Consider the following 21615-nt stretch of genomic DNA (forward strand, 5'->3'; position numbering starts at 1 on the left):
ACTTGACAGTTCAGACAACATCCACCTTTTCTGACCATCATTGCAATTAAGAAATCAGAATGATAAAACATACAGAACTTAATACAAAATCAAGCATGACTATTCATCTCCAACTTTGTTATTCGTTTACTCAGCTGTAAATCTGATTTCTACACACAAATCTACATGTATGGCTCTAAAGTTCAGAGCAACGAGCAAGCAAATCCCTTAACAGTCCACAAAATGTCATATTTGGTATGACATGACATTACTTGTATGTACATTGACAGCCGGCATGTTGGACTTCCAGCAGTAAACAAAGCTTAGCATGAAGTAGAGGCCCTAGGCTGCTTGCAACCATGCTCTGGTATTAGATTTTCAGAGGCAGCTCTCTTTGGTCTCAACTGTAAAGAGAATGCCAGTGAGAAGCTACAGGCAGTGCGAAACATTAAATATGTGGCATCAGTGATTATTTACCTACCTTCTCTTCCGCCCGCTCATAGAAGTTCCTCAGAAGAATATTTTTGGCTTCAGTAGTTATCACTGGCAAGATGATTTCAGACAAATGAGGAAATCGTCACCATATACGAGAAAACTGCATTACAAAATCAAAAGTGCAACCACCAAACTTGCTCAAGTTTTTGAAATCTAAACACAACCTCTGTAGCTCAAGCTTTTGAGTATGACCTTACAATATGCACAGTGACAAAAGCCAACAAAGGTCTTTATAGTGTCCAGATTGCAATTAACATTGATAAGCAACTCATAGAGGGAAAAGGCATGCAGATTACAGGGAGCCAAACTGGTCCGTCCAGTAATGGATCTGAATCCCACATTTACCTTAAAATATCTCCCGAGCATTAAATGAAAACATCTGTTCATTTAAGTGGTTATATAACATCCAAGGTTGCTTCACACATATCACGTAGCTTGTGAACTGGTCACAACTCCTGGGTCTTGGGTCAAGCATCACAATGTTCAAGTTTGGCTGTTTAAATCCAAGTCGAGCTTGAGCTCAACTCAACCTTTATCATTGAACTAAAAAGATTAATCAATGTTGGTTTCTTGATTTTTCAAGTAGGCTCAAGTCACTTAAAATGCTAACCAACTAAGAAAAATAATTCTTTCAATATAGTAATCTCATCACAACATTTTTTCCCTCGCGCATGGGAATCTAGTTCAATCTTCCTACTCACCCTGTGTGATTTTATGCTTATATTTGCTAGATTTTCCATTTTAGCACGCATTCTTAGCTCAAGGAAGTGTTTCTATTCCACTCATTTCTAAGAAAATCAAGAGAAGTATTTCTGGATACCAAGAACAAGCTTAATGCTACAGTAGCTTCACAATGTTTTCAAACAAAAGAGACTGCGACATCTGCATAAATTTGTAAATATGACTTGATGCAAAGAATTTAATAGATAGATCATACATGGCGTTGCAATCGTTGGCATTTAATATATTATAACGTATTTTCATACAGTGAAAGAGATACAACAGAAATACAAACTCATGCAATATCACTACCCGAAAAAAAAAATATCTTGCAAAAATATTCAAATGGCATTACATGGCAAACAAATTTTCCTTATATTTATGGAAAACAAGTTCCTGAAGATGAAAATTGGAAAGTCTTGTTTATTACCTTGATCAGGGGGCGGAAGAGTCCGGCTGTGAGTAGGATGATAAGTAGCAGGTGTCATTTTCTACAGAAAAGCATAAAAGATAATTATAACTCTAAATAAGAATAGAAGTTCATTCCATTCTCAGAATAAGAATCATTGAAAATGTGATGAGAAGCATTTCAAGTAGACCTAAAGTTGACAAACAATGAAACATTATCAATCTGGAAAGATGGGACAATGTATTGAGTCGTATATTTAAGGTTCATCACTAACCAGCACACATGTTTCACAAACCATATTTTCTTTATATCTTGAAATGGAAATTTTAACAGTCAAACTGCCATAGCACAGCAGCCTCATCCCAGAACTTGTAAGCACTAGAGGATATCATATAGGACACAATCACTTGCTTTAGAGATTTCCGAATTAATAAGACCAATTCTAATGGCAGGCACCAATCCAGAAGTGTAACCATCAAAGCGCACGGAGAACAATATCACAAGTGTAACCATCAAAGCGCACAGAGAACAATATCACAAAGTTAATAACAAACAAGCAAACGTTTATACAAGCGCCTATATGCTTAGATGGTTTAAAAAAAGAATTTCATCTTAGCATAGGTATATCAACAGGTAAATAGAGTACTGTGATATTCGTCCTGTTCCTCTTATATACGCAGGCTTGACTCCTCTATTTGTTGCTTTTCTTTTTTTTTTTTTTTCTGGTTATTTCAAAACTTAATATAGTTGCTATTACAGTATCAAACCAAATATTTTGCCTCAGCTGGAGAAGCTGCAAAATGAGCCCTAGCTTGTTTCCCAAAATCAACAATATGTATGAGAATTCACATTCCAAAAGGATTTACCCGATTATCTACACAAATAATCTACAAAATTCATTAACTATGGGACATGTCAAATTTTCGAACTTCATAGTTGATGGACCATCAGTTTGCATGGTAAAAGAGCTAATGCTTCATATATTGGCCAGAAGTGTTTCTATTTCACTTGAGAGAATAAAGCAAAGAAATTGTTTTGGGAATGTATACAACTGAACAGCAGACGCAGTAAGAAGGTGAAGGATCAGGGAAGCAAAGAAATAGTAGGGCGAAGACCTTTCTATTCCACTTCATTTACATACTTACCTTTAAAGATATAATGGTGCCAAATTTATCAAGCAAATCTAGTTGGCTATGGGCCATAATCAATGCGAGGTTGAATCTAAGAAAAAATGAGGCATGCATAATTCATTTGACAATAAATAATAACATCAGAAAAAAAAATTAACTCACACTCAAACAACTAATGTATTTAGCTAATGAATAATTGGAATGTAAAAGTCTACTCATGCAGGTGAGCATACAGAATGCAGAAGATGTTTCTTGCTTTAAGGAGTTGGTAGCTTAGTCTTAGCGACACCAGCTTTTTGAAACCAACACATTCACAAATAAAAGCATCTCAATCTCGCTGGATCTGGTACATTATTTTGAATAAAATGCAGCTTATGCTCACATGCAACATTTGATATTCATATCATTAATGTTCAAATTGCCATTAGATACACTCACAATTTCAAATTGCAGTTGAATTTAGATAAGTCCTCATTACAGCTGCTTGGACCTAACAACGAGGTAATTTCCCACAATCTAAGATCTGATTTTCAAAGCCGTAACATTATTAGCTTTACCACAAAAGACATTGTCCCATCTCATGAATTCACAATCTACATGTCTCATAATCCGTGTGCTGCAAATGCCAATCTAACCAAAATTAACAAAAAAGTTGAATAGGAATACTACATTTTGAACAGCCAAAAATCTTTTCAACTTGCATCTCCCGCAGGAAAACCCAATCTAATAATGAAAAAGAAAACTACATAAATCCAGAAATTTAACGTGTCTATAATAATAGGACCAATTTTTCCTAATCAGGCCCCATTAACATAGCTCAGCTAAGTAAACCCAGAAAGCAATCTAAAAATGGGATTAGAAAGAATCGCCAAAATCTAAATTTTATTTGATAGCTGTTAAACTCAAGCCAAAACCTTATCTGAACCACTAGGAGGCACAAAACTCAGCAAAGAATTAAGATAAACTAGACGGATCATTAAACAAAAAAAACATATATATACAACTTAAAATGATTTGAGGAGTTAAAAGGATAGATAGGGAGCATACATACCGAGGGATTGGAAGGATCAGTAGGTCTAAGTTGGCTAAAGTTATGAGGGTCAAAGGAAGGCCAGTCACCGAGCATAGACCCCATGGAATGCGGGGTTCGGTGGCCAAATCTACACACAAAGATATCAGAAGAGGCAGAGCGATAGAGATGGAATCGGGAATGAGCCGTCCGATTCTAGAACCAGTCTTTACCAGGTTTGCATGATAAATTTGGTGGATAAATATAAACCTTAAAGGTAATAATAACAATAAGTAAATTTGGATTAATAGAAATAAAATAAATAAACTTCGGCAAATATTTATTAAACTTAGCCATAAATAAAAATTCTAAAAAATTATTTTTTAAAAAATAAATAGACAAAATAGTAATAATAATAATCTTTTTTAGTTAGAAAGTAAGGAAATTGAGAGTTTTAAATTATGAAGTTGAGTTTTAATGCAATTACCACCTATTAAGCTTGTGAATTTATATATTATTATTATTATTATTATTTTAAATTCATGCTACAATAATATTTATTTAATTTATGGCTAATTTAGTGGTAACAAAAATTTTTAAATAAAATTTCAATTTAGATTTAAATATCGTTTATTTATAAAAAATAAATTGTATTTAAAAAATATTTTTATATTTTTTTACTAAATATTTTTTAATGAGATAATTTATTTTTTATTATTTAATTTTAATTTAAAAATAATATTTATTAATAATTTATATATAAATTTTTAATAAATATTTTAAGATATGAAAAATAATTTTTTTTAATTAAAAATAATTTTTTATTAAATATTTTTTCTAAGTGAAATATTTTTTTTGGCAAACAAACGGAGCTTTAAACAAGAGTATATATATCACCCAGCATAGGGAGCAACGACGTCGTTGCGAAAATGTAATGCTCATATATACAAAGACGAAAGTCGAAAGCGAAACTAGACGATTGATTGTTGGGACCCGCAGTTCCCCAATATAATACACCGCCGATCAAATCCTAACCGCCAAAGGATGCATCTCCACCGAACGCAAAACCCTGCAAAACCACCTTAGAATTTTTCCAGGTCCCCCTCTAGGTTTTGGCTTATCCGAATCCTGCAAAACGTTTTTTTCGGAGAAACGAAGAAGAAACAAACGCTGAAGCCCCTTTGTGCTATTTCGGTGTAGCAAGAGCATCCCCTGTTTTTCGCCTCATGAAACAAATGATACTGTGATTGTATGTTTATATGCATGCCAGCTATAGATTAATGGTTGATGGGCGTATTGTTATTGATATGTAGGGGTGGGAAGCAGGTGTTGGTGTAGAGAAGCCAAACAATTGGGCATGATACTGCTCAATTTGACAGTATTCGCAAGAGATTGGAAGTGGTACACTGTATGCTGCACGTTAATTAGACAACTATGATTTCTGTGATATGTCATATGTGCAATTTATTCAAGCCTGCTTATATTTTGTTCAATCAACAGCAAGCTGCACATGCAACTGATGAAGGTACGATGCATTTTAATTTTTGATACCGTAGTAGTTACTTATTTAAGAAATACTTGTTTCCTGAGAACCGTAGTCTTCGTCTGTAACAGTTGTTGTGAAGAAGCATACAGAAGAAAAAACAGAGACTGGTGTATCTAGTGATCAATCAAGAACCAGTTGCCAAAGCTACTCGACGACAGGGAAGGTTGGTGCAGTTATGTCTGACTTTTGTGTCTGTAATTCTGCATATTAGTTTGGGATGTAGTCATGGTAACTAATTATGGATGAAGGTTTGGTGGTGTTAATTGCATCTGTGTATCACTTGTGACTTGTCAGCTATACGTTTCCTATATCTATTTTTCTTTAATGCTCATCAGATATATGAAAAGAGAGAGGGGGAAGCTTGTCCATGCTTATTCTTCGAAGGATCTTGAGGAAATTCTAGCAAGTTCTACATTGCAGTGAATGCTCACTTGTTAAATAGTTATAGCGGGAACTCTATTGTACTCGGTAGTTCCATTTGTTAAATAATTAAAGCATTATTTCTATTGTACTTAATAGTCCCAGAGTGTTATATGTTAGGTTTCTTGTGACTAAAATGCTAAAGGTTGTTACTATCTCATTTAAAATATGGATTTTCCAACGACCATCAAATAGTTTGATCACTAGAGACTACTACTTGATTGTGTCTCTCAATTGTTTAAACACAAGGTTCTGAGGTCATTGATGAGTTCAAATTTAGACCATTTTATCATGATGGTAATGATGTTAATTTACATTTTTTCTGTCTAATTTTGTGATTTTGATCTTATTTTGCAGAAAATGGTGTAAAGAGGTAACTTGAAGAAAATGGTCTTAAAACTGCCTAAAATGGAATAAAAGAGAGCAAGCATGCTAAGTTGCAACTGAAGAGAAGATAAATAAGAAAAGTAACTTGAAATTCAAATTTCAAATCTCCAAGAGCATTCAAAATTCAAGATTTAGCTTATTAAGGAAAGTGCAGTCAGCAGAGCAATTTGAAATTCAAATTTCAAATCTTCAAGAATCCCTTTCCTTATTGAGGAAGCCAAATTCAAAAAAGAGGCTTCACCTCACTAATGTACACTTGGGCAGCAAGGGACCAACTTGGACAGCTAGGAGACCCAGGGCAATACTTTCAACTATAAGGAGCCTCCCCATGCTTTTTTTACTCTCCTTTGGACACACGTACAGGCTTGCAAGGGCAATACTTTCAACTATAAGGAGCCTCCCCATGCTTTTTTTACTCTCCTTTGGACACACGTGGACACACGTACAGGCTTGCAAGTGGCCACATCTCTTCTTCATCTCTTTCTTTATTTTTTGTTTTGTTTCAGCTATGAGTGGCTGAAACCTTTTTTCTAGTTGAAGATGAGTTGATATTTTAGTTGTTTTATGGATTGGGAGATCTGAACAAACATTTTTTTAACTTTTGTTTTTCAATATTTATGCAATCTCATGCTTAATTCCATTATTGCTTTGTTATTTTGATCAATATGGCCAATTAATTCTTGATTGCAAGGTAATAAATTGTTAGTTTGGATAGTTTTAAGTCCGTAATTGCATACAAGTAACTCTTGGTGTAAAAACTAAGGAAATTGCATAATCTAGCGATATCACCATGCGTTTGGGTAGCTAGAATTAGGTCTCTCTATTTCTTAATGCGATCAGCAACTTGTTGATTAGTGATTGGTTAGAGGACGTTCCCTAATTAATTTATGCTTAAGGAGAGATATGGTGGTGAGAAGCGTTTTCCATCTCCATAACTAATTTATTGAATCAAACAAAGGAACCTAAGTTTCGAATGATCAATCCCAACAACTGAAATGGATCCAATTCTTCAACTAGAGCTTTTCTCATAATTGAATCTCTTTATTTTTATTATTCACTTACTTTATTGCTTTTTTAATTGAATCAATCTCAAACACCCATTTTTACTTTACTTGCAGTTTATTTTTATTTTACTTTCAGTTTGTTTTTTTAGTCTTGATAAGAAAGATAAGTAACACTATCTGCAGTTTTGTAAAATTATTGATAACTGAAAAGATTATTTTTGACTGGTTTCGACAACCGCACAGTCAGATATTGTTTAACAACATTGTACCCTGCTGATTTACGGTGATTCTATTTTTTTTTTTTAAATTCCCTGCAGGTCAAAAGGGTTGAGGAATCATCCGAGAAAAATTCTAATGTAGAAAATGAGCTGGAGCCTGCAGAAGCATCTGAGCCCGAATTTTCTATCCTGGAGGCAAAAATATTTATATGTGAGCGCTCTTCTTCTTCTTCTTCTTCCTTTTTTTCTTATTGTTCTTCCTTTTAATTGGTGATGGCATTTTGAGTATTCAAATCAATCCTTCATGTATGTTTTATGTAAAAGGATTGTTGCGACACTGCAAATTATCTACATATATCTCCACTGTGCTGTGCCTGTAAGTCCTTTCCTATTTTCTCAGCAACTTTTATTGTTTGATTGTGGGCCGGAAAGATCTTTTAGTCGATTGTTTAATAAATGACCTCAGTATATTGTCACAGAATCCAAAGCTGAAGATGATTCTCAAGAATGGTGAGGCTATAAATCTGGATTTGCCTCAGGAGGTTTTCTTGGAACTCAAACTAAAAAGAAGTTGAACAGAAATGGAAATGCTCAAAATTGTAATGAGAGGAATGTGTTCCTTGAAGCTTCAAGATCAAGAGAACCTTTACAAACTTGTCCAATTATGTCCTTTGAAATTCCTTCTTTGAAATTTTCTCTTCCAATGTTAATTGTTTGATATATTTATGATTCTTTTACCATGCTGACTAAATTTCCTAAGTGAAGCAAATTGAATTGTAGCAGCCTATGCTTCAAGAAAAGGTTAAATTTTGACTACGGCATGTTAGGAGTAGTAAGATAGAGGAGTACGCCAATACAGAATTTGTAGACTATTAATGTGATTTTTCTGTTTCAACAGATTTCCAGGATAAAGCCACAGCTGGAAAGCAAGGACTTGGCATAAAGGATTGACCAAAGAAAATAGCTGGTGCCCTCTTTCAGGGAAAAAAGACATCTTTTAGCAACAATGATGATGAGGTTGATGAAGAAAAAGTTGTAACAAGTTCTGCTACTTCTGGTAACGAAAATGTGACAGCATTCCAGGAATGAAAAACAATGATGTAAAAAAAGTGAAGTTGAAGAAGCTGTGCCACTTCTACACCACGTCCAGCCTGCAGCATTTCTGACCAAGGAGTCACTGAAGCTGAAAAAGCTGAAAGTTCTTATTGAAGAGCATACACCTTCTATTTTTTCCAATTTCTATTCGAGGAAAGATGCTCTTACTTACTTGAAACAAAAGGTAAGCATGTCCAGCTAGGCAGCTACCATTGATTTCATTTTCATCTAATGCCCTGTTACCTGTGAATGATTGTCACAAGGGAACTCGTAATTGTTAAGTTTATGACTGCTTTCTTGCCTTCCGCTAAACCATTTCTTCTCTAATCTGGGCTACATATTATAAAGTGTGGATGAATTTTCTTTCCAAAACAGAAGATTCACCGAAATTTTAACCCCCCCTCCCCCCATATATCTTGCCTTGCGGATGCTGTTGTAACAATTTCTGATTTCTGTTGTGGCTGCAGCTAGAAGGCAGTCGAAATTTCTCCATAGAGGGAAAGGGAGTAAGTCTTGCAATTGCATGTAGGAGAGGCTGAAAGTTTGGCTAGGAATTTAGTTGCCTGCACCAGACCTCTGTAAACTGCAGCTGAGTCTGTTTTGTAATCAGAATCATGTACCGTACATTCATTGGATTTTTTTCTCCAATAATTACTAATCATGCTCCACTTATATCATTTGGTTGTGCAAAATTCATTTAGGTTGTCGATTGGATGAATTGTAACACATAATAATCACTGAAACAGTTTTGCAATGGTGAACAAGGCATTTTATCAATTGTCTTGTTTTCTAGCAACCTGGTACTCGCAACTTGGATAGCATAGATGTGTCTTCCCTTCTCCGAGTAGATGATGCTTTGAAGATCAGTGAGCTTCAACTAATCCGCCTAAATCTTCAAACCAGACTGGTGTGAAGCCACGTACCAGGATAAAAAGAAGACCAAGATTGAGAAGGCTCTGGAAAGCTGTTGGCAAATATCCCGTGAGCGTGCAACCACCGGATCCTTAAAGCGGTGAATGGTGGACTTGTTTCTCTCAACCTAGAGTTCATATTGTAAGAATAAATTATATACTTAAATTTTTGTTCTATTTCGGTGCTTTTGAATGGATATACTTTAAAGGATGTTATTACTGTTGAAATCATTTTTATGGTGATAAATTCATATGTATTAGAGGCAATTGAAGAATTGATATTTTCAATACTTGAGTTAATTTTAGGGATTTTTTTTTTCTTCAGATCTAAATGAAATAAATATTATTTGAATGAGATGACAAGGAAGCTGTCAATGATGGTTGCAATATTCAGCAGAGCATATTAAAAGAAAACAAAGAACAAGTAGGTGAATAATAACGAATATGCACTTGGCAAAGTTTTATTTAGTCAAATGACAAAGTCGTCCAGTGTCATGGTTTTTTTTTTTTTTTTTTTTTTCCTTCTAAAACACATATTAGTCGAGTTTGATCAGAATAAATAATATTAGAAGAAAATATTTCGTTTGTTTCATCGAATAAGTTATTTTTTTATGAAAAATGTTCTTTTTAAAAATTTAATATTTTTTATATAAATTATTATCACACACAAGTGGACTGTTAGTCCTTTTATTTTAATAAACTGATTATTTAGCTCTTATGTTTTTTAAAAAATATATGAATTAATTTCCATAGTACATTATTTACTCCTCCATTGGATTTAAATTTAATTTTTTTATTAGTTAATATATTAAAAAAGAAATTATGTTGAAAACTAAATAATTTAGAGTTTAGTTAGAATTATTTTTAAATTGAAAAAACAAAAATAATAGATGCATGAAGGTGTACGTGGCTGGCTGTGATTGGAAGGAAATGAGCAGCATGAAGAAGTTAGCTGTAGGAAATCAAAAGCGCCTTTTTTAAATATAATAATAAAAATATAATTTAGGAAGGGGAAGAAAAAGTCTGCTTCCTTTCACGGATATTATGTATTCAAAAGCTCAGTAGGCCTTTAATCGAGAGACGCCAAGAAAGCCAGTTGCCTTTGGCTTCACGGTTTTCACACTCTCTTCTCGAACAAACGCCATTGCTCTGTTCTACTACCAAGGCGACAAAAACCTCCCTTTGCATTAAGGAAGGGAGGAAGAGGAGAGGGTACTTGCAGATTGATAGTCATGGCCACAAATAATAAAGACTCGAGCTCTGCTTCAACTGCAGATGCTGCTCATGTTACTAAAGTTAAAGGAGTGCCAACACATGGGGGTCGCTATGTTCAATACAATGTTTATGGTAACTTGTTTGAGGTATCGAGCAAGTACGTGCCTCCCATTCGCCCCATCGGCCGTGGCGCTTATGGCATTGTTTGGTAATCTTTCCTTTTCTTTTTAATCTTCAATAGTTTTTGTTTTCTGGTTTTGATGTGTTTGGCTTAAATGGGAAGTGGGTTTTTGAAAATCTACGGAAAAAAAAAGGAGCTTTTGTTTATTCATTATCTTTGATCCGTATAATTTAATAAAACATGATTTGATAGAATGAAATTGTGCTTGTCGCAAAAGTTGGGAACTGCAAGCGTTATGCCCTCAGAACTTCAATAAATTTGCCTAATGGTTAGTATCAATTATGTCTGGTACTATCTATATATCTTTCTCAGCTGTTACTGTTATTTTAATCGACCTTCCTTTGTTAACCATGTTGTCTGATTTCTTGAATAGTATAACGAATATTCTATCAGCAGGATTTATACATTTTATCTAGGATAGGGAGGCATTAACGGCCAAAAAGAATTTTTGATGCATATAGGGTGTGGAAAAAGAATGTAACCAGTGTCTATGGTTTGTTTCTGGATAAGACAAATTGATAACTTGCATATTCATGTTGCATTTGCCAAATATATTTGTTCTTATTGATCGTTCTCATTAAGTTATGCTGATAACTACAAATATTTTATATACGAACATTTTCTCTCTGTAGAAATTCGGTAAATATAGCTTTGACTACCTTTTCCCGCTTATTATTTACATTGAAAGGATTGATAATTTTGAGGAATTGCCTAAATCTGCTCTTTTCCCATTAGAATTCCATGAAAAACGTATCGTTGCCCATTTGTTAGACCAAAACTGTGTGGTGAATGAGTGGTAATGCATAAATGCTTTCTTTTCAGTGCTGCTGTGAATTCAGAGACACGTGAGGAAGTTGCCATTAAGAAGATTGGTAATGCTTTTGACAACAGAATAGATGCCAAAAGAACGCTGAGAGAGATTAAGCTTCTTCGCCACATGGACCATGAAAATGTAATTTTCAGCAACCTTGAATTTCCAAATTTTATTACTGCCTACATGCTTTCTATTTTTCCTGCTTGTTGCCCTGGCAATTTCTGTATTATCCCAAATTTCAAAGATGCACAAATGGAGTTGTGGTCTTTCCTGCTGTATTCCCAATATACCATAGTAATATAGGTACACTGGCTGTATTTATGTACTAAATGCTTACATGGCATGACAAGGCTTTTAAGCATTTATTTGTTTTAAGCATCTGTTAACAGTGTAGATTCAGTTAAATGGACGTGTGTCTACACCATTTTGCAGTCCATGTTTTGAATTGCAATACTTTGTGCCTATCAATAATTGAGTTTTACGTCGGCAACCTTGCAATTGAACTGGAATCCTTTTTTATACATCACTTCTGCTCTTACCTGTAGATTTGTTGGTTTAACTGTGTTTGGGGGTGGTTCTGCATCATCACTCTACTATTTCTGCTCCTTATTTTGCTTAGTTTTGCACTTCTTTTGCTTGCTCAGGTTATTGCTATCAGGGACATCATACGGCCACCAAACAAGGAGGCTTTCAATGATGTGTACATTGTTTATGAATTGATGGACACTGATCTTCATCACATTATTCGTTCCGATCAGCAGCTGACTGATGATCACTGTCAGGTTTGGCACCCAAAATAACTTTTTGGTTTTCTTTTGCCTTGTAATTAGTTTAGCTGAAAACCATATAGATTATCAGGTGCTTTCTTGCTGAGATATGAACTCTCCGATCACATAGTATCCATACTTTATAATATACCTTGGATCCTTAGTCTTTCTCTAATAGACACAAGATTATATAAAGCAAAGCTGATATATTAAAGGGAATAAGCAAATATTTGTGATAATTGCAGCCTGAAACAATGTCTATTTGAGTTTGAAATTGATATATTCTCAATGAAATCTTTGCAGTACTTCTTGTATCAGTTGTTACGAGGGCTGAAATATGTGCATTCTGCCAACGTCCTGCATCGTGATCTTAAACCCAGCAATTTGCTTCTCAATGCAAATTGTGATCTCAAAATTGGGGATTTTGGCTTGGCAAGGACAACATCTGAAACAGATTTCATGACTGAGTATGTCGTCACTCGTTGGTATCGAGCACCGGAGTTACTCCTTAATTGCTCCGAGTACACTGCTGCAATTGATATTTGGTCTGTTGGTTGCATCCTTGGTGAAATTATGACCAGAGAACCTTTGTTTCCTGGGAAAGATTATGTTCACCAGCTGAGGCTTATTATAGAGGTATGAGTTTTGGAGGTAGTATTTTATCAAGCCCGACCTGTTTTAACCCCCTCCCCCCCCCCCAATTCCCCTAGAAAATAAACTTATTGCTCTGTTATTCTCATTCATTCCATTATGTGAATCCTGCTTTGCCAATCGATTCTCCTCCATTTGCATTCAGCAGAATGGTAAGAAACCTCAAGCAACTATAACAGAACACTGTCTGGTCACTCGGTGTTTTACTCTTTTATTTAACCAATGTTTTTTTACGAGCATGTCAATTTGGAATAAGAAGAACAATGTTATCCGTTGGGCAGGTTCCCAGTTCCAAAGTTTCCTTTGAACCTGTAAATTTGTGGAAAGCAGTGTGAATGATTGATTTATTAAATTTGCAATAGTTGTTAAGCAAAACATTAGACTATTTGGTAAAGCTAACAGTTTGTTTCATAGAAGAAAATATAATCTCTTTTGTGGCTTCTATTGTTTAATGAGGGAAATTTTCTTTTTCTTTTCATCAAGTTGTTAATTGTAAAGTCACCCATGCATTTTTTGTTCTTTTTGTCTAAAAGTTAATAGGTTCACCTGATGACGCTAGCCTTGGTTTCCTCCGAAGTAATAATGCCCGAAGATATGTTCGACAGCTTCCACAATACAGAAAGCAGAATTTCTCAGTTAGGTTTCCTAATATGTCTTCTGGGGCTGCTGATCTGCTGGAAAAAATGCTTGTTTTTGATCCCAATAAACGCATTACAGGTTACAGGAAATATTTCAATTTTTAAGTGCAACACTTCTTTAACATGGAGTTTTAATTCTCTTTTTGTTTCTTCTCCGCCATTGGGATGTAATATCTCTGCATCTGTTTGCAGTTGATGAGGCACTTTGTCACCCATACTTGTCGTCTCTTCATGATATTAATGATGAGCCAGTCTGTCCCAGGCCTTTTCATTTTGATTTTGAGCACCCATCATGTACTGAAGAGCACATCAAGGAGCTCATCTGGCGGGAATCAGTGAAGTTCAATCCAGATCCTCCAGCACATTGGGAGAAAATGAATACTTAGAAATAGGTAATTGGGATAATTTCATTCCCTTGATACATTATTGTCCACCGACATTTCCTGAGAGTTCATGGACTTTGCATTCCTAGAATCTGAAATATAAAGTCACCCAATGTTCCAGGCACTGATGTATAACTTCTTTCAAGGGATTTGGGTGCTTATGTTTTATGTTAATGCATGAAGTGCATTGTAAAAAAAACTAAAAAATTAATGCGAATCTTCTGTAAGTACTAGTAGTTGGGTGTTTTAGGGATAGGAGTAAATCAAAGATCGACATCTTGTGCTGCTAATGGATCTGATTCCTATTTTCCATACTTTTCAAATAAAATCAAGATATTAATATGAAAGGCAATTTGTCTATTTTTATGATCAGTGTATCTTCGTTTTTCTGTCTTTTTAGCTGTTTACTTTATTGGGTTTTGTATATATGGAGATGCGCGGCAGGTTTCTTGGCCAATTTGGCTTTTAAGAAGTTGGGGAACTCAACAAGAATCGCCTGTGTATGCAACGATGATGTTCCCCGTAAAATTTTCTGTGGTGAGTGCTTGGTTGTAGTTTCCATGTATTTGATGTTTTGAGATTCAGCTTTGCAACCATCTCTATTACAATGGGGGATTTGTGGGCACATCATGAGGTCATTGTAATGGCCTCACATATTGTGGATTAAGTTCATTCTAAATTGTTAAATAGTACAAGCAGACAATAGTTGCCCTGTACAGAAACATTGTTCCGAGTCACCAATTCTTCCTGCTAGAAGAACACATCTTTACCTCAATATTCTCAATTGGCAGGCTGTCTTCAGGAAAATTGCACGATGCAATCTCCCCTTGCCCCTGATTTGGGAGTAGATCACAAGGTTTTGGGGTCACATCACTCGAAATCCCTGCAATTTCAGTGCAATTCCATTGAAGCTTCTTCGGCTTTTTTGTGAGCCCAATGGTCACATTAGATATGCAAATTCCAGTGAATGGATCACCAGCAATGCCCTCCAGTCTAGCTGCCATCGTTACATTTTCAGCAACCATGTCACGATAATTGATATTTTTAATCTCAGGAATTGCGTTTGGATCGTAATTATTGTCAGGATGAGAACCATAATTTCCTGTCATCCAAAATACCCATTTCATTGTTTTCATTGTCATCCTTCTTACATATATGTCCTTTACGAAACCTCCTCTTCCCACAGAAGTTTTGATCCTAACACCTGATTCTGTATCAATAGCTGTGATATCTTCTGCCCTGACATCTTGGATGCCACCGGACATCTCACTCCCCAATGCAATTGCTGCACTGAACGGAGAAATGCAAGTGAGCCTTCTGATCATAAGTTGCTTGGTAGGCATCCCAAACGCAATACCATACTCATCCCAGCCACTCTTAACAGCTACACAATCGTCTCCAGAGACGATATAACAGTCCTCAATTCTGGTGTTTGTGCACGAGTCTGCAAAAGTTGCAGCATCCATAATCAACACATTAAGTGCAAGTTTAAAAAAAAATCACAAGTTCAATTTCCAAATGTTCACCTGGGTTAATCCCATCAGTGTTTGGAGATGTCACTGGTGCAAGAATTGTTAAACCTTGTGCAATAACATTGCTGCATCAAATGTTACTTTCGAATCAAAATGAATCGAAAAGAATCAAGCTCAACACAGTAGGAACATTAAAGATACCTGCTATAAACAGGATGTACATTCCATGAAGGAGAGTTCATCAATGTAAGGTTGGATATTTGAATATTACTGGAATACATGATTTCTATCAGGTAAGGCCTGGTGTAGTTCAATTCTCCATTGTGGAATTTTTTCCACCAGAGATCACCTTGACCATCAATTGTGGCATTGGCACCTAAAAGCCATAATATCCCCTGTAAATATGTAATGCATTTCTTTGTTTTTTTTTTTGACAGCATCATTAAATTTACTAGGAGATTATACCTGTTATCACAACATCAGTAAGGTTGGTTCCGAAAATGAGACTGCTATACCTTCCACCTTCTGCATCCCTTCCTCTACCATAGGAGGGTAATGGTTCAATCACAGGCCATTCACTTTCATCCTAATCAAATTTCCAAAATGCAGGACGTGTTAATCACAAAATTGGATATCAATCTTATCATTAGTTAATAACCAGATTAGTTTTCGCCCTTTGATAATAGCAGAATGTCAATTAATAAGACCTTTTCTTTATCTTTTGGGTCCTTTTCAAATGAGATTTCTACTTGATTCAAGAGAAGAGTCCTTGTCATTTCAACTGTTTAGCTCGTGAAAGCTGATCCTATTTTCTGTTCATTAGACCTTTCCAAGCTGCACTTTTCATTACAGGTGGTCCATAACATTTATGGCTGGAGTATTCTGTCCCACACTAGACTTCGAGGTTAGCCCCATATGACAGATAGAACCTAATTCTCCCTCACATAAGGTTACTGGGCTATGTTCTCTTGCATTGGGTGGTTAAGAATCAACGATGCTAGTATTTTTCAGATTTTTCATAATGACAAATTCGTTAGATCTAGTCACAATCTTGGAAAAAATTAATGAGAAAAAGAGATGCTTATTTGTTCATGTTCTGAAGGCAATATTCTGACCTGAGAGGCAAGCAGAACAGCATCCTCGTCAAGATAGAGAGTGAAATGGCTAGTTAGATTGAAACTTCCAGTCAGCCATCTTCCTGGAGGAACATAAAGTTGGGATCCACCATTTGATGAGAACTGGCTCAGATGATCAATTGCAGCTTGAAAAACTTTAGTGTTTGAAGTTTCTCCATCACCAACTCCTCCAAAATCTGCCAATGATGCCTCATGAGATCTGCAACTTATAGAGGGATACTCATAGCACTCCAATTTGGGATGTTTTCTGCTATCAACTCCATTTGTACAAAGAAACAGCAAAAGGCCAATTACGAAGCAAGCATCCATCAAAATCACCTGTCCGATACAAAGAAGTATATGCGGGCCACATCAAGAAAGGCAAGCAAGAAAATAACTGAAATCTCAGGGGGAAAAAATGGGTTCCTGAATAATATAGCAGCTAGAAAGCTTAGTTCTTTTTGTTCTTGGAAACAGTGTTCTTAAAGGGGTGAAACAGAGTACCAAGAGAGAAACCAAAATGAAAGAAATATTTTACCTGAAATCTTCTGGGAATTCTCCTCAAATCCATTGCATAGAACACAGCGTATTGCTTTGGTTTTGTTGGAGGGGCAGATATATATATACAATTTTTTTTTTCTTTTCCAAATGCTGTCAATTCACCACTCTAGTTTCTAAAATAGCAATTTTCTACTTTTTATTATTTTTTTAATCACAATGCTAGAGCTGCTGATAGAATTACCGATTAAACCTTTGTTAGATTGGTTGAACTTGGAGTGCAGAGAAGAGCCACTACAGATATGAGAATTGAAAGAAAAAAAAAATCTGTTTTTTTTATTACGACTTTCCAAATTATTGTTTATTTTTTTAATTATAATAATATAGAAATTAATTATTATAATTCTATTTAATTTTTTTAATCTCTAAAAAACTTTTTTATTTAAAATGAATATAATTGAAAAATTAATAAAAAAATTTTATATGTGTGAATAAAAATAATTAAAAATCTTAATAATGGAATATATAAAAAAAATTGTAAATCTTAATAATTATATCTATCAAATTATTTAATCTGTTCATCTTATCTTTTACATTTAATTTATTTTTCTAAAACTAATTAGGATATTTTTCTGCAACAATAAAATACGTATATTCCAACTATACTCAAGTAAATCTCTCTCCATAATAACAACTTTAAAATTCAAATTCTTGACTTTATCCTTTAATTTAAAATCAAAATTTTTATAAAAATTTAATTTAATTAATTCCGTTAGAAAAGAAATATGTTTCTTAACTTTGAAAGTAATGCATGAAGATTGAATAGAGACGGACGGCCGGCAAGTCCTGCGGCAAATATGGGCATGAAGGGCACCTGGCCTCATTTTTGATAGGGGTTGGCATTGAGTTGAATGACAAATTCCTAATTTTAACTACTAAAGCTAAAGCATGTGTTAGTTTTATTGTTGTGGATATTTTCCTGAGAAAGAGGGTCCACACTCCTCAGTCAATAACTAACCTAAGTTAGTTAAAACAAGTAGACTTTTTTATTTAAACACCATGAGAGCTTGACATGAATTCATCATCCTCTTGGATCCAATGTTTTTTTTTTAATCATTTTCCACGATTAATAGTTGAGGAGCGGCTGAATTTAATAGGTTATACGTTTTCCAAGTAATTAGGGAATGATATGTTTTAAAAGTGAAATTAAAAGTTACAAAATTTATATTGGCATTTATAAAAATAAACCTGTTTAATAAGTTTTTGTTTTATATAAAAATAGTTTTGTATATGGGAGCGCATGCCACGGACCTTAGCTTCTGCCTCAAATTTTGGCCCAATCACTTCCTGCGCTGCCTTTGTTTATGAAAACTTTTCTTTATTTGTATGACATCCACGTTAAATGCTAAGTTTTAGTGAATAAGAGAAGATACGGATCTCAGAAAAAAGATAAAAATAGCTGACAAAGGAACAAATAGTACATTATTATTATTAGTCACATTCCAATAATGGGTTACAAGATAGTGGAGCTGGTGATGGTGAAGAATTAGGTGGGTTTCCACATCACCCTCCTCCTCCACTTGATCATCACTTGATAATATGCTTTTAAGATCATGAATTCTGTATGACTAAACAAAAGTTTTCAGACAGCCATCGCGTGTTTTGTGCGCTCCTCCATTTTGGGTTGCTATGTCTTAATCTTACTTGTACTCTGAATCACTCATTTCCTCAAATTTTCTCACTCTCTCTACCCTGCTATATTAATAAACACCAATATCTCTAGTAAACAAAAAGCAGGCTACGAAGCCTAGAAATGGTAGCCAATATTAGGGACAATCGCGTATTTTGGGCCAGTCCATTTTCAATCATCATGGGCTTAAACTTAATATGAGCTGCATGTGCAGTTCAGATAAGCATCTAGGAACAGATATTATATCTGTGAAACTAATTAATATATATATAACAGAGTTCTTCTTGTACGATCCGATAGCTAGTAAAGCAGTTTAGACATTTTTCTAGCTATTTGAAGAACTAGATCAAAGCTTGTAGAACAGATATTATCATCATAGAGTAACACATGCAATGCAAAAGTAGAGATAACTTCCTCAAAAGATTACCATTGCCAACTTCCATATATTACGTAGCATATAGTTTTCATCATCACGCATGCATATATATCAAGTTTGAACTTAAAAGGGATGGAAAATTTTCAACATAAATTCATTATTCCAAGATGTTACTTGGAAGCTACCTCAATCATGTATAAGTGAAAATCTTCTCTATTTCCTTTAATTAAACTTAACAATTCAGTAATGTTAGCTAGGTAGGTTGAATTCCAATGTATAACTTTTGCGTGGGTTTATCATCTGGTCTTCAAAGATTGTTCATTTTTGTAAGTAAAATATTAATTTTAATATATGTTGACACTGACAATAACAACATGATTCAGGTGGAAGTATATACAATAATCTGACTTGTCAGTCTCAAATTAATTAGTTAGTGACTGGTGAACCTCTTCAGACCTTATAGCAATTTAATTTATTTTATGCCTATGCATGACAATGTCATTGAAAATTTTGCCTTTTAAATACAACCATGTTTTTCATAGAAAAATATTAAGAAAATTAAGCATACATATATATATATATGAGAATTTTATTTAGAGAGGATGTTCCTATATATACTGAGGGATTAATGAAACTCCAATGTTTATACGGAGAAAGGAATACGATAGGCAAGTTCCAATAAAAATGTTTTGGTCTGAAAAAAATGAAGATGGTTTGGTTTGAATCTTTAGAGAAACCAAAACGAAAGTTCTCACCTTTTGGTTTCCAAATTAGGCCATGAAAACTATTCTATTTGAGAATCCCCATAAACAGCTGGAGATTCTTCAGCAGCACTGCCCTGCCTGCAAAATTACTACCAGCTGGCTAATAAGCCTGCGACTGCGAGTGGGACATGATTGTTCATTTTCTTGGGTTCAAAAAGAAAGAACAGAAAGAGCTACCTTCTCTCTTATTATTATATATAGACGACAAACCACACATAATACATAGGCTAAGTAATTTGCATAGCTAGAATTTGCAGACAAACACTTTCAAATTCATCAACAATGATGGGATCTTTGTGCTCATAATCCCTTATTCATCAACCCATATACTATTTAGGCTTAATCCCTTATTAAAAGCTAAGCTGGAGAAATTCAGAAACATTACTTATCTCCAAAGAGGTACCCAAGCGATGAATCTCCTCCAGGCACTGATTTTACTTTTGTAGACGGACGATCCTGGAAAATCATATCCTAGCTAGGTTAATTACAATTATACATAAATATATAGTTATATAATTTAAGAAGTGTAGCTCAACTCACCGTAATGAAGTTCCCAGAATTCTGGCCTTGAGCTCGGTGATAGTTGTTTGAGACCTTCTGCTTCTCGGAAGAAGAATTGTCTGAGGGCTTCTCCGAGATGGTATCAACTCCATAAGGCGGTAGGTTAACAATCCGGGAAGGGGGTGGTGCATTTGGTTGGTCATCAGAACCAAAAAGGTAGCCTAAGGAACTCTGCCCGCCGCCGTAACTTCCACCTCTACTCATGGCTGCCTAGCTGAAATCAAGATCTGTCAATGATGGAAACTACAAAGAAGGGAAAGAAAGGAAGATGATTAACCCTAATATATAGTAATGAGTCTGAGTTTGCAGTATGTATGTGATATAGAACTAGCTAATGATAATGATGCATGATATATGATGATCATGATACACCTACTTGGTCATCAATGTTCACTATTGCCACATCAAGACCTAACCAACGACAACGGAGGCTGGCGAATTTTAGCTTACTTTTTGGGCATCATCATCCCTCCTGCTTAAAAATTTATATGTATGGATGGATGGTATGATATATCTTAGGATGATGCATGTGCATCCACATTCTACATAAACCTCATTCAGAGCGGTTACAGTGGCTAACCACCGTTGGTCTTGCAACCCAAGGTGCGTACGAGAATCTTAGCACCTCTTAAAAGTAAAAGGAATTGGTGGACTACGTACAATTTGGGAAAATTTTTACCATTATCTATCCAGAATACAATTTCTGATAACTCTTCTTTTTTTTAAAAAAAAAAATGTTATTAGTGATATTAAGAATTATTCTTTTTCGTATTGTATTAAATTTACATTAATTTGATGAATTGCAGATTTTATTTACATTAAAACTAAATGGTACATAATAAATTTTTTTAAAAAAATCCCTTATGATCAAATTTTAAAATTAAAACTAAAATGAAAAATAAATCTACTTTCTAACATAGATCGTCCAAGTGAGTGAAAGGACTTTATCCACTGAGTCGGGATAAACAATAAATCTACTTTCAATGAAATTAACTATATTGAATTAATTGGAAATGGTGATTAATTAAATGGTTAAAATATTTTAAATTATAATTATTTATCATGTATATATATAAATTTTTTATTATATTTTAATAAATAATGTAACTATCTTAATTATTATTTATAGTATATTTAATTCAAGATTTTGTCTTGTAATTTTAAATA

General features: G+C 34.5%; 5 protein-coding genes across 22 annotated transcripts; 2 read left to right on the forward strand and 3 right to left on the reverse strand.

Annotated features, from left to right (window-relative positions):
- Positions 1-2: 2 nt before the first annotated feature.
- Positions 3-4001, reverse strand: LOC110610034 (DET1- and DDB1-associated protein 1). 4 transcript variants are annotated; one of them, XM_043951879.1, is made up of 5 exons: positions 3785-3981; positions 3172-3256; positions 1625-1685; positions 461-522; positions 3-383 (listed from the first exon to the last, which is right to left on the reverse strand). In XM_043951879.1, exons 3-5 carry the CDS (start codon positions 1680-1682, stop codon positions 303-305), a joined length of 201 nt encoding a protein of 66 aa, XP_043807814.1. In that variant the 5' UTR covers positions 1683-1685; positions 3172-3256; positions 3785-3981; the 3' UTR covers positions 3-302. The 4 variants fall into 4 exon arrangements, with proteins under 4 accessions (XP_043807814.1, XP_043807815.1, XP_043807811.1 ...); XM_043951880.1 differs by having other exon boundaries at positions 3172-3349; XM_043951876.1 differs by lacking the exon at positions 3172-3256 and having other exon boundaries at positions 457-522; positions 3785-4001.
- Positions 4002-4710: 709 nt separating this feature from the next.
- Positions 4711-9089, forward strand: LOC110608654. 14 transcript variants are annotated; one of them, XR_006349938.1, is made up of 8 exons: positions 4713-5267; positions 5357-5451; positions 6066-6452; positions 7417-7528; positions 7642-7693; positions 7784-7827; positions 8216-8596; positions 8880-9089. XR_006349938.1 is itself a non-coding variant. In XM_043953884.1 (5 exons), the coding sequence occupies exons 1-4, from the start codon at positions 5177-5179 to the stop codon at positions 8266-8268; spliced, it is 351 nt and encodes a 116-aa protein (XP_043809819.1). In that variant the 5' UTR covers positions 4715-5176; the 3' UTR covers positions 8269-8596; positions 8880-9089. The 14 variants fall into 14 exon arrangements, 2 of the variants coding, with proteins under 2 accessions (XP_043809818.1, XP_043809819.1); XR_006349937.1 differs by having other exon boundaries at positions 7797-7827; XR_006349939.1 differs by lacking the exon at positions 7784-7827.
- Positions 9090-10340: 1251 nt separating this feature from the next.
- Positions 10341-14344, forward strand: LOC110608651 (mitogen-activated protein kinase homolog MMK2). Its single transcript, XM_021747926.2, has 6 exons — positions 10341-10746; positions 11542-11671; positions 12178-12315; positions 12604-12936; positions 13485-13668; positions 13782-14344. The coding sequence occupies exons 1-6, from the start codon at positions 10556-10558 to the stop codon at positions 13973-13975; spliced, it is 1170 nt and encodes a 389-aa protein (XP_021603618.1). The 5' UTR covers positions 10341-10555; the 3' UTR covers positions 13976-14344.
- Positions 14345-14517: 173 nt separating this feature from the next.
- Positions 14518-17329, reverse strand: LOC110608650 (probable polygalacturonase). The gene is made up of 6 exons (XM_021747925.2): positions 17098-17329; positions 16560-16898; positions 15910-16030; positions 15646-15820; positions 15499-15569; positions 14518-15416 (listed from the first exon to the last, which is right to left on the reverse strand). The coding sequence occupies exons 1-6, from the start codon at positions 17128-17130 to the stop codon at positions 14707-14709; spliced, it is 1449 nt and encodes a 482-aa protein (XP_021603617.1). The 5' UTR covers positions 17131-17329; the 3' UTR covers positions 14518-14706.
- Positions 17330-20048: 2719 nt separating this feature from the next.
- Positions 20049-20944, reverse strand: LOC110608655 (protein SPIRAL1-like 5). 2 transcript variants are annotated; one of them, XM_021747933.2, is made up of 3 exons: positions 20825-20944; positions 20428-20662; positions 20049-20343 (listed from the first exon to the last, which is right to left on the reverse strand). In XM_021747933.2, the coding sequence occupies exons 2-3, from the start codon at positions 20650-20652 to the stop codon at positions 20269-20271; spliced, it is 300 nt and encodes a 99-aa protein (XP_021603625.1). In that variant the 5' UTR covers positions 20653-20662; positions 20825-20944; the 3' UTR covers positions 20049-20268. The 2 variants fall into 2 exon arrangements, with proteins under 2 accessions (XP_021603625.1, XP_021603624.1); XM_021747932.2 differs by having other exon boundaries at positions 20428-20691; positions 20825-20843.
- Between the last annotated feature and the right edge of the window lie 671 nt (positions 20945-21615).

This window comes from Manihot esculenta, chromosome 2 (genome assembly GCF_001659605.2).
Source record: "Manihot esculenta cultivar AM560-2 chromosome 2, M.esculenta_v8, whole genome shotgun sequence".
In the NCBI taxonomy this organism is placed as follows: Eukaryota; Viridiplantae; Streptophyta; class Magnoliopsida; order Malpighiales; family Euphorbiaceae; genus Manihot; species Manihot esculenta.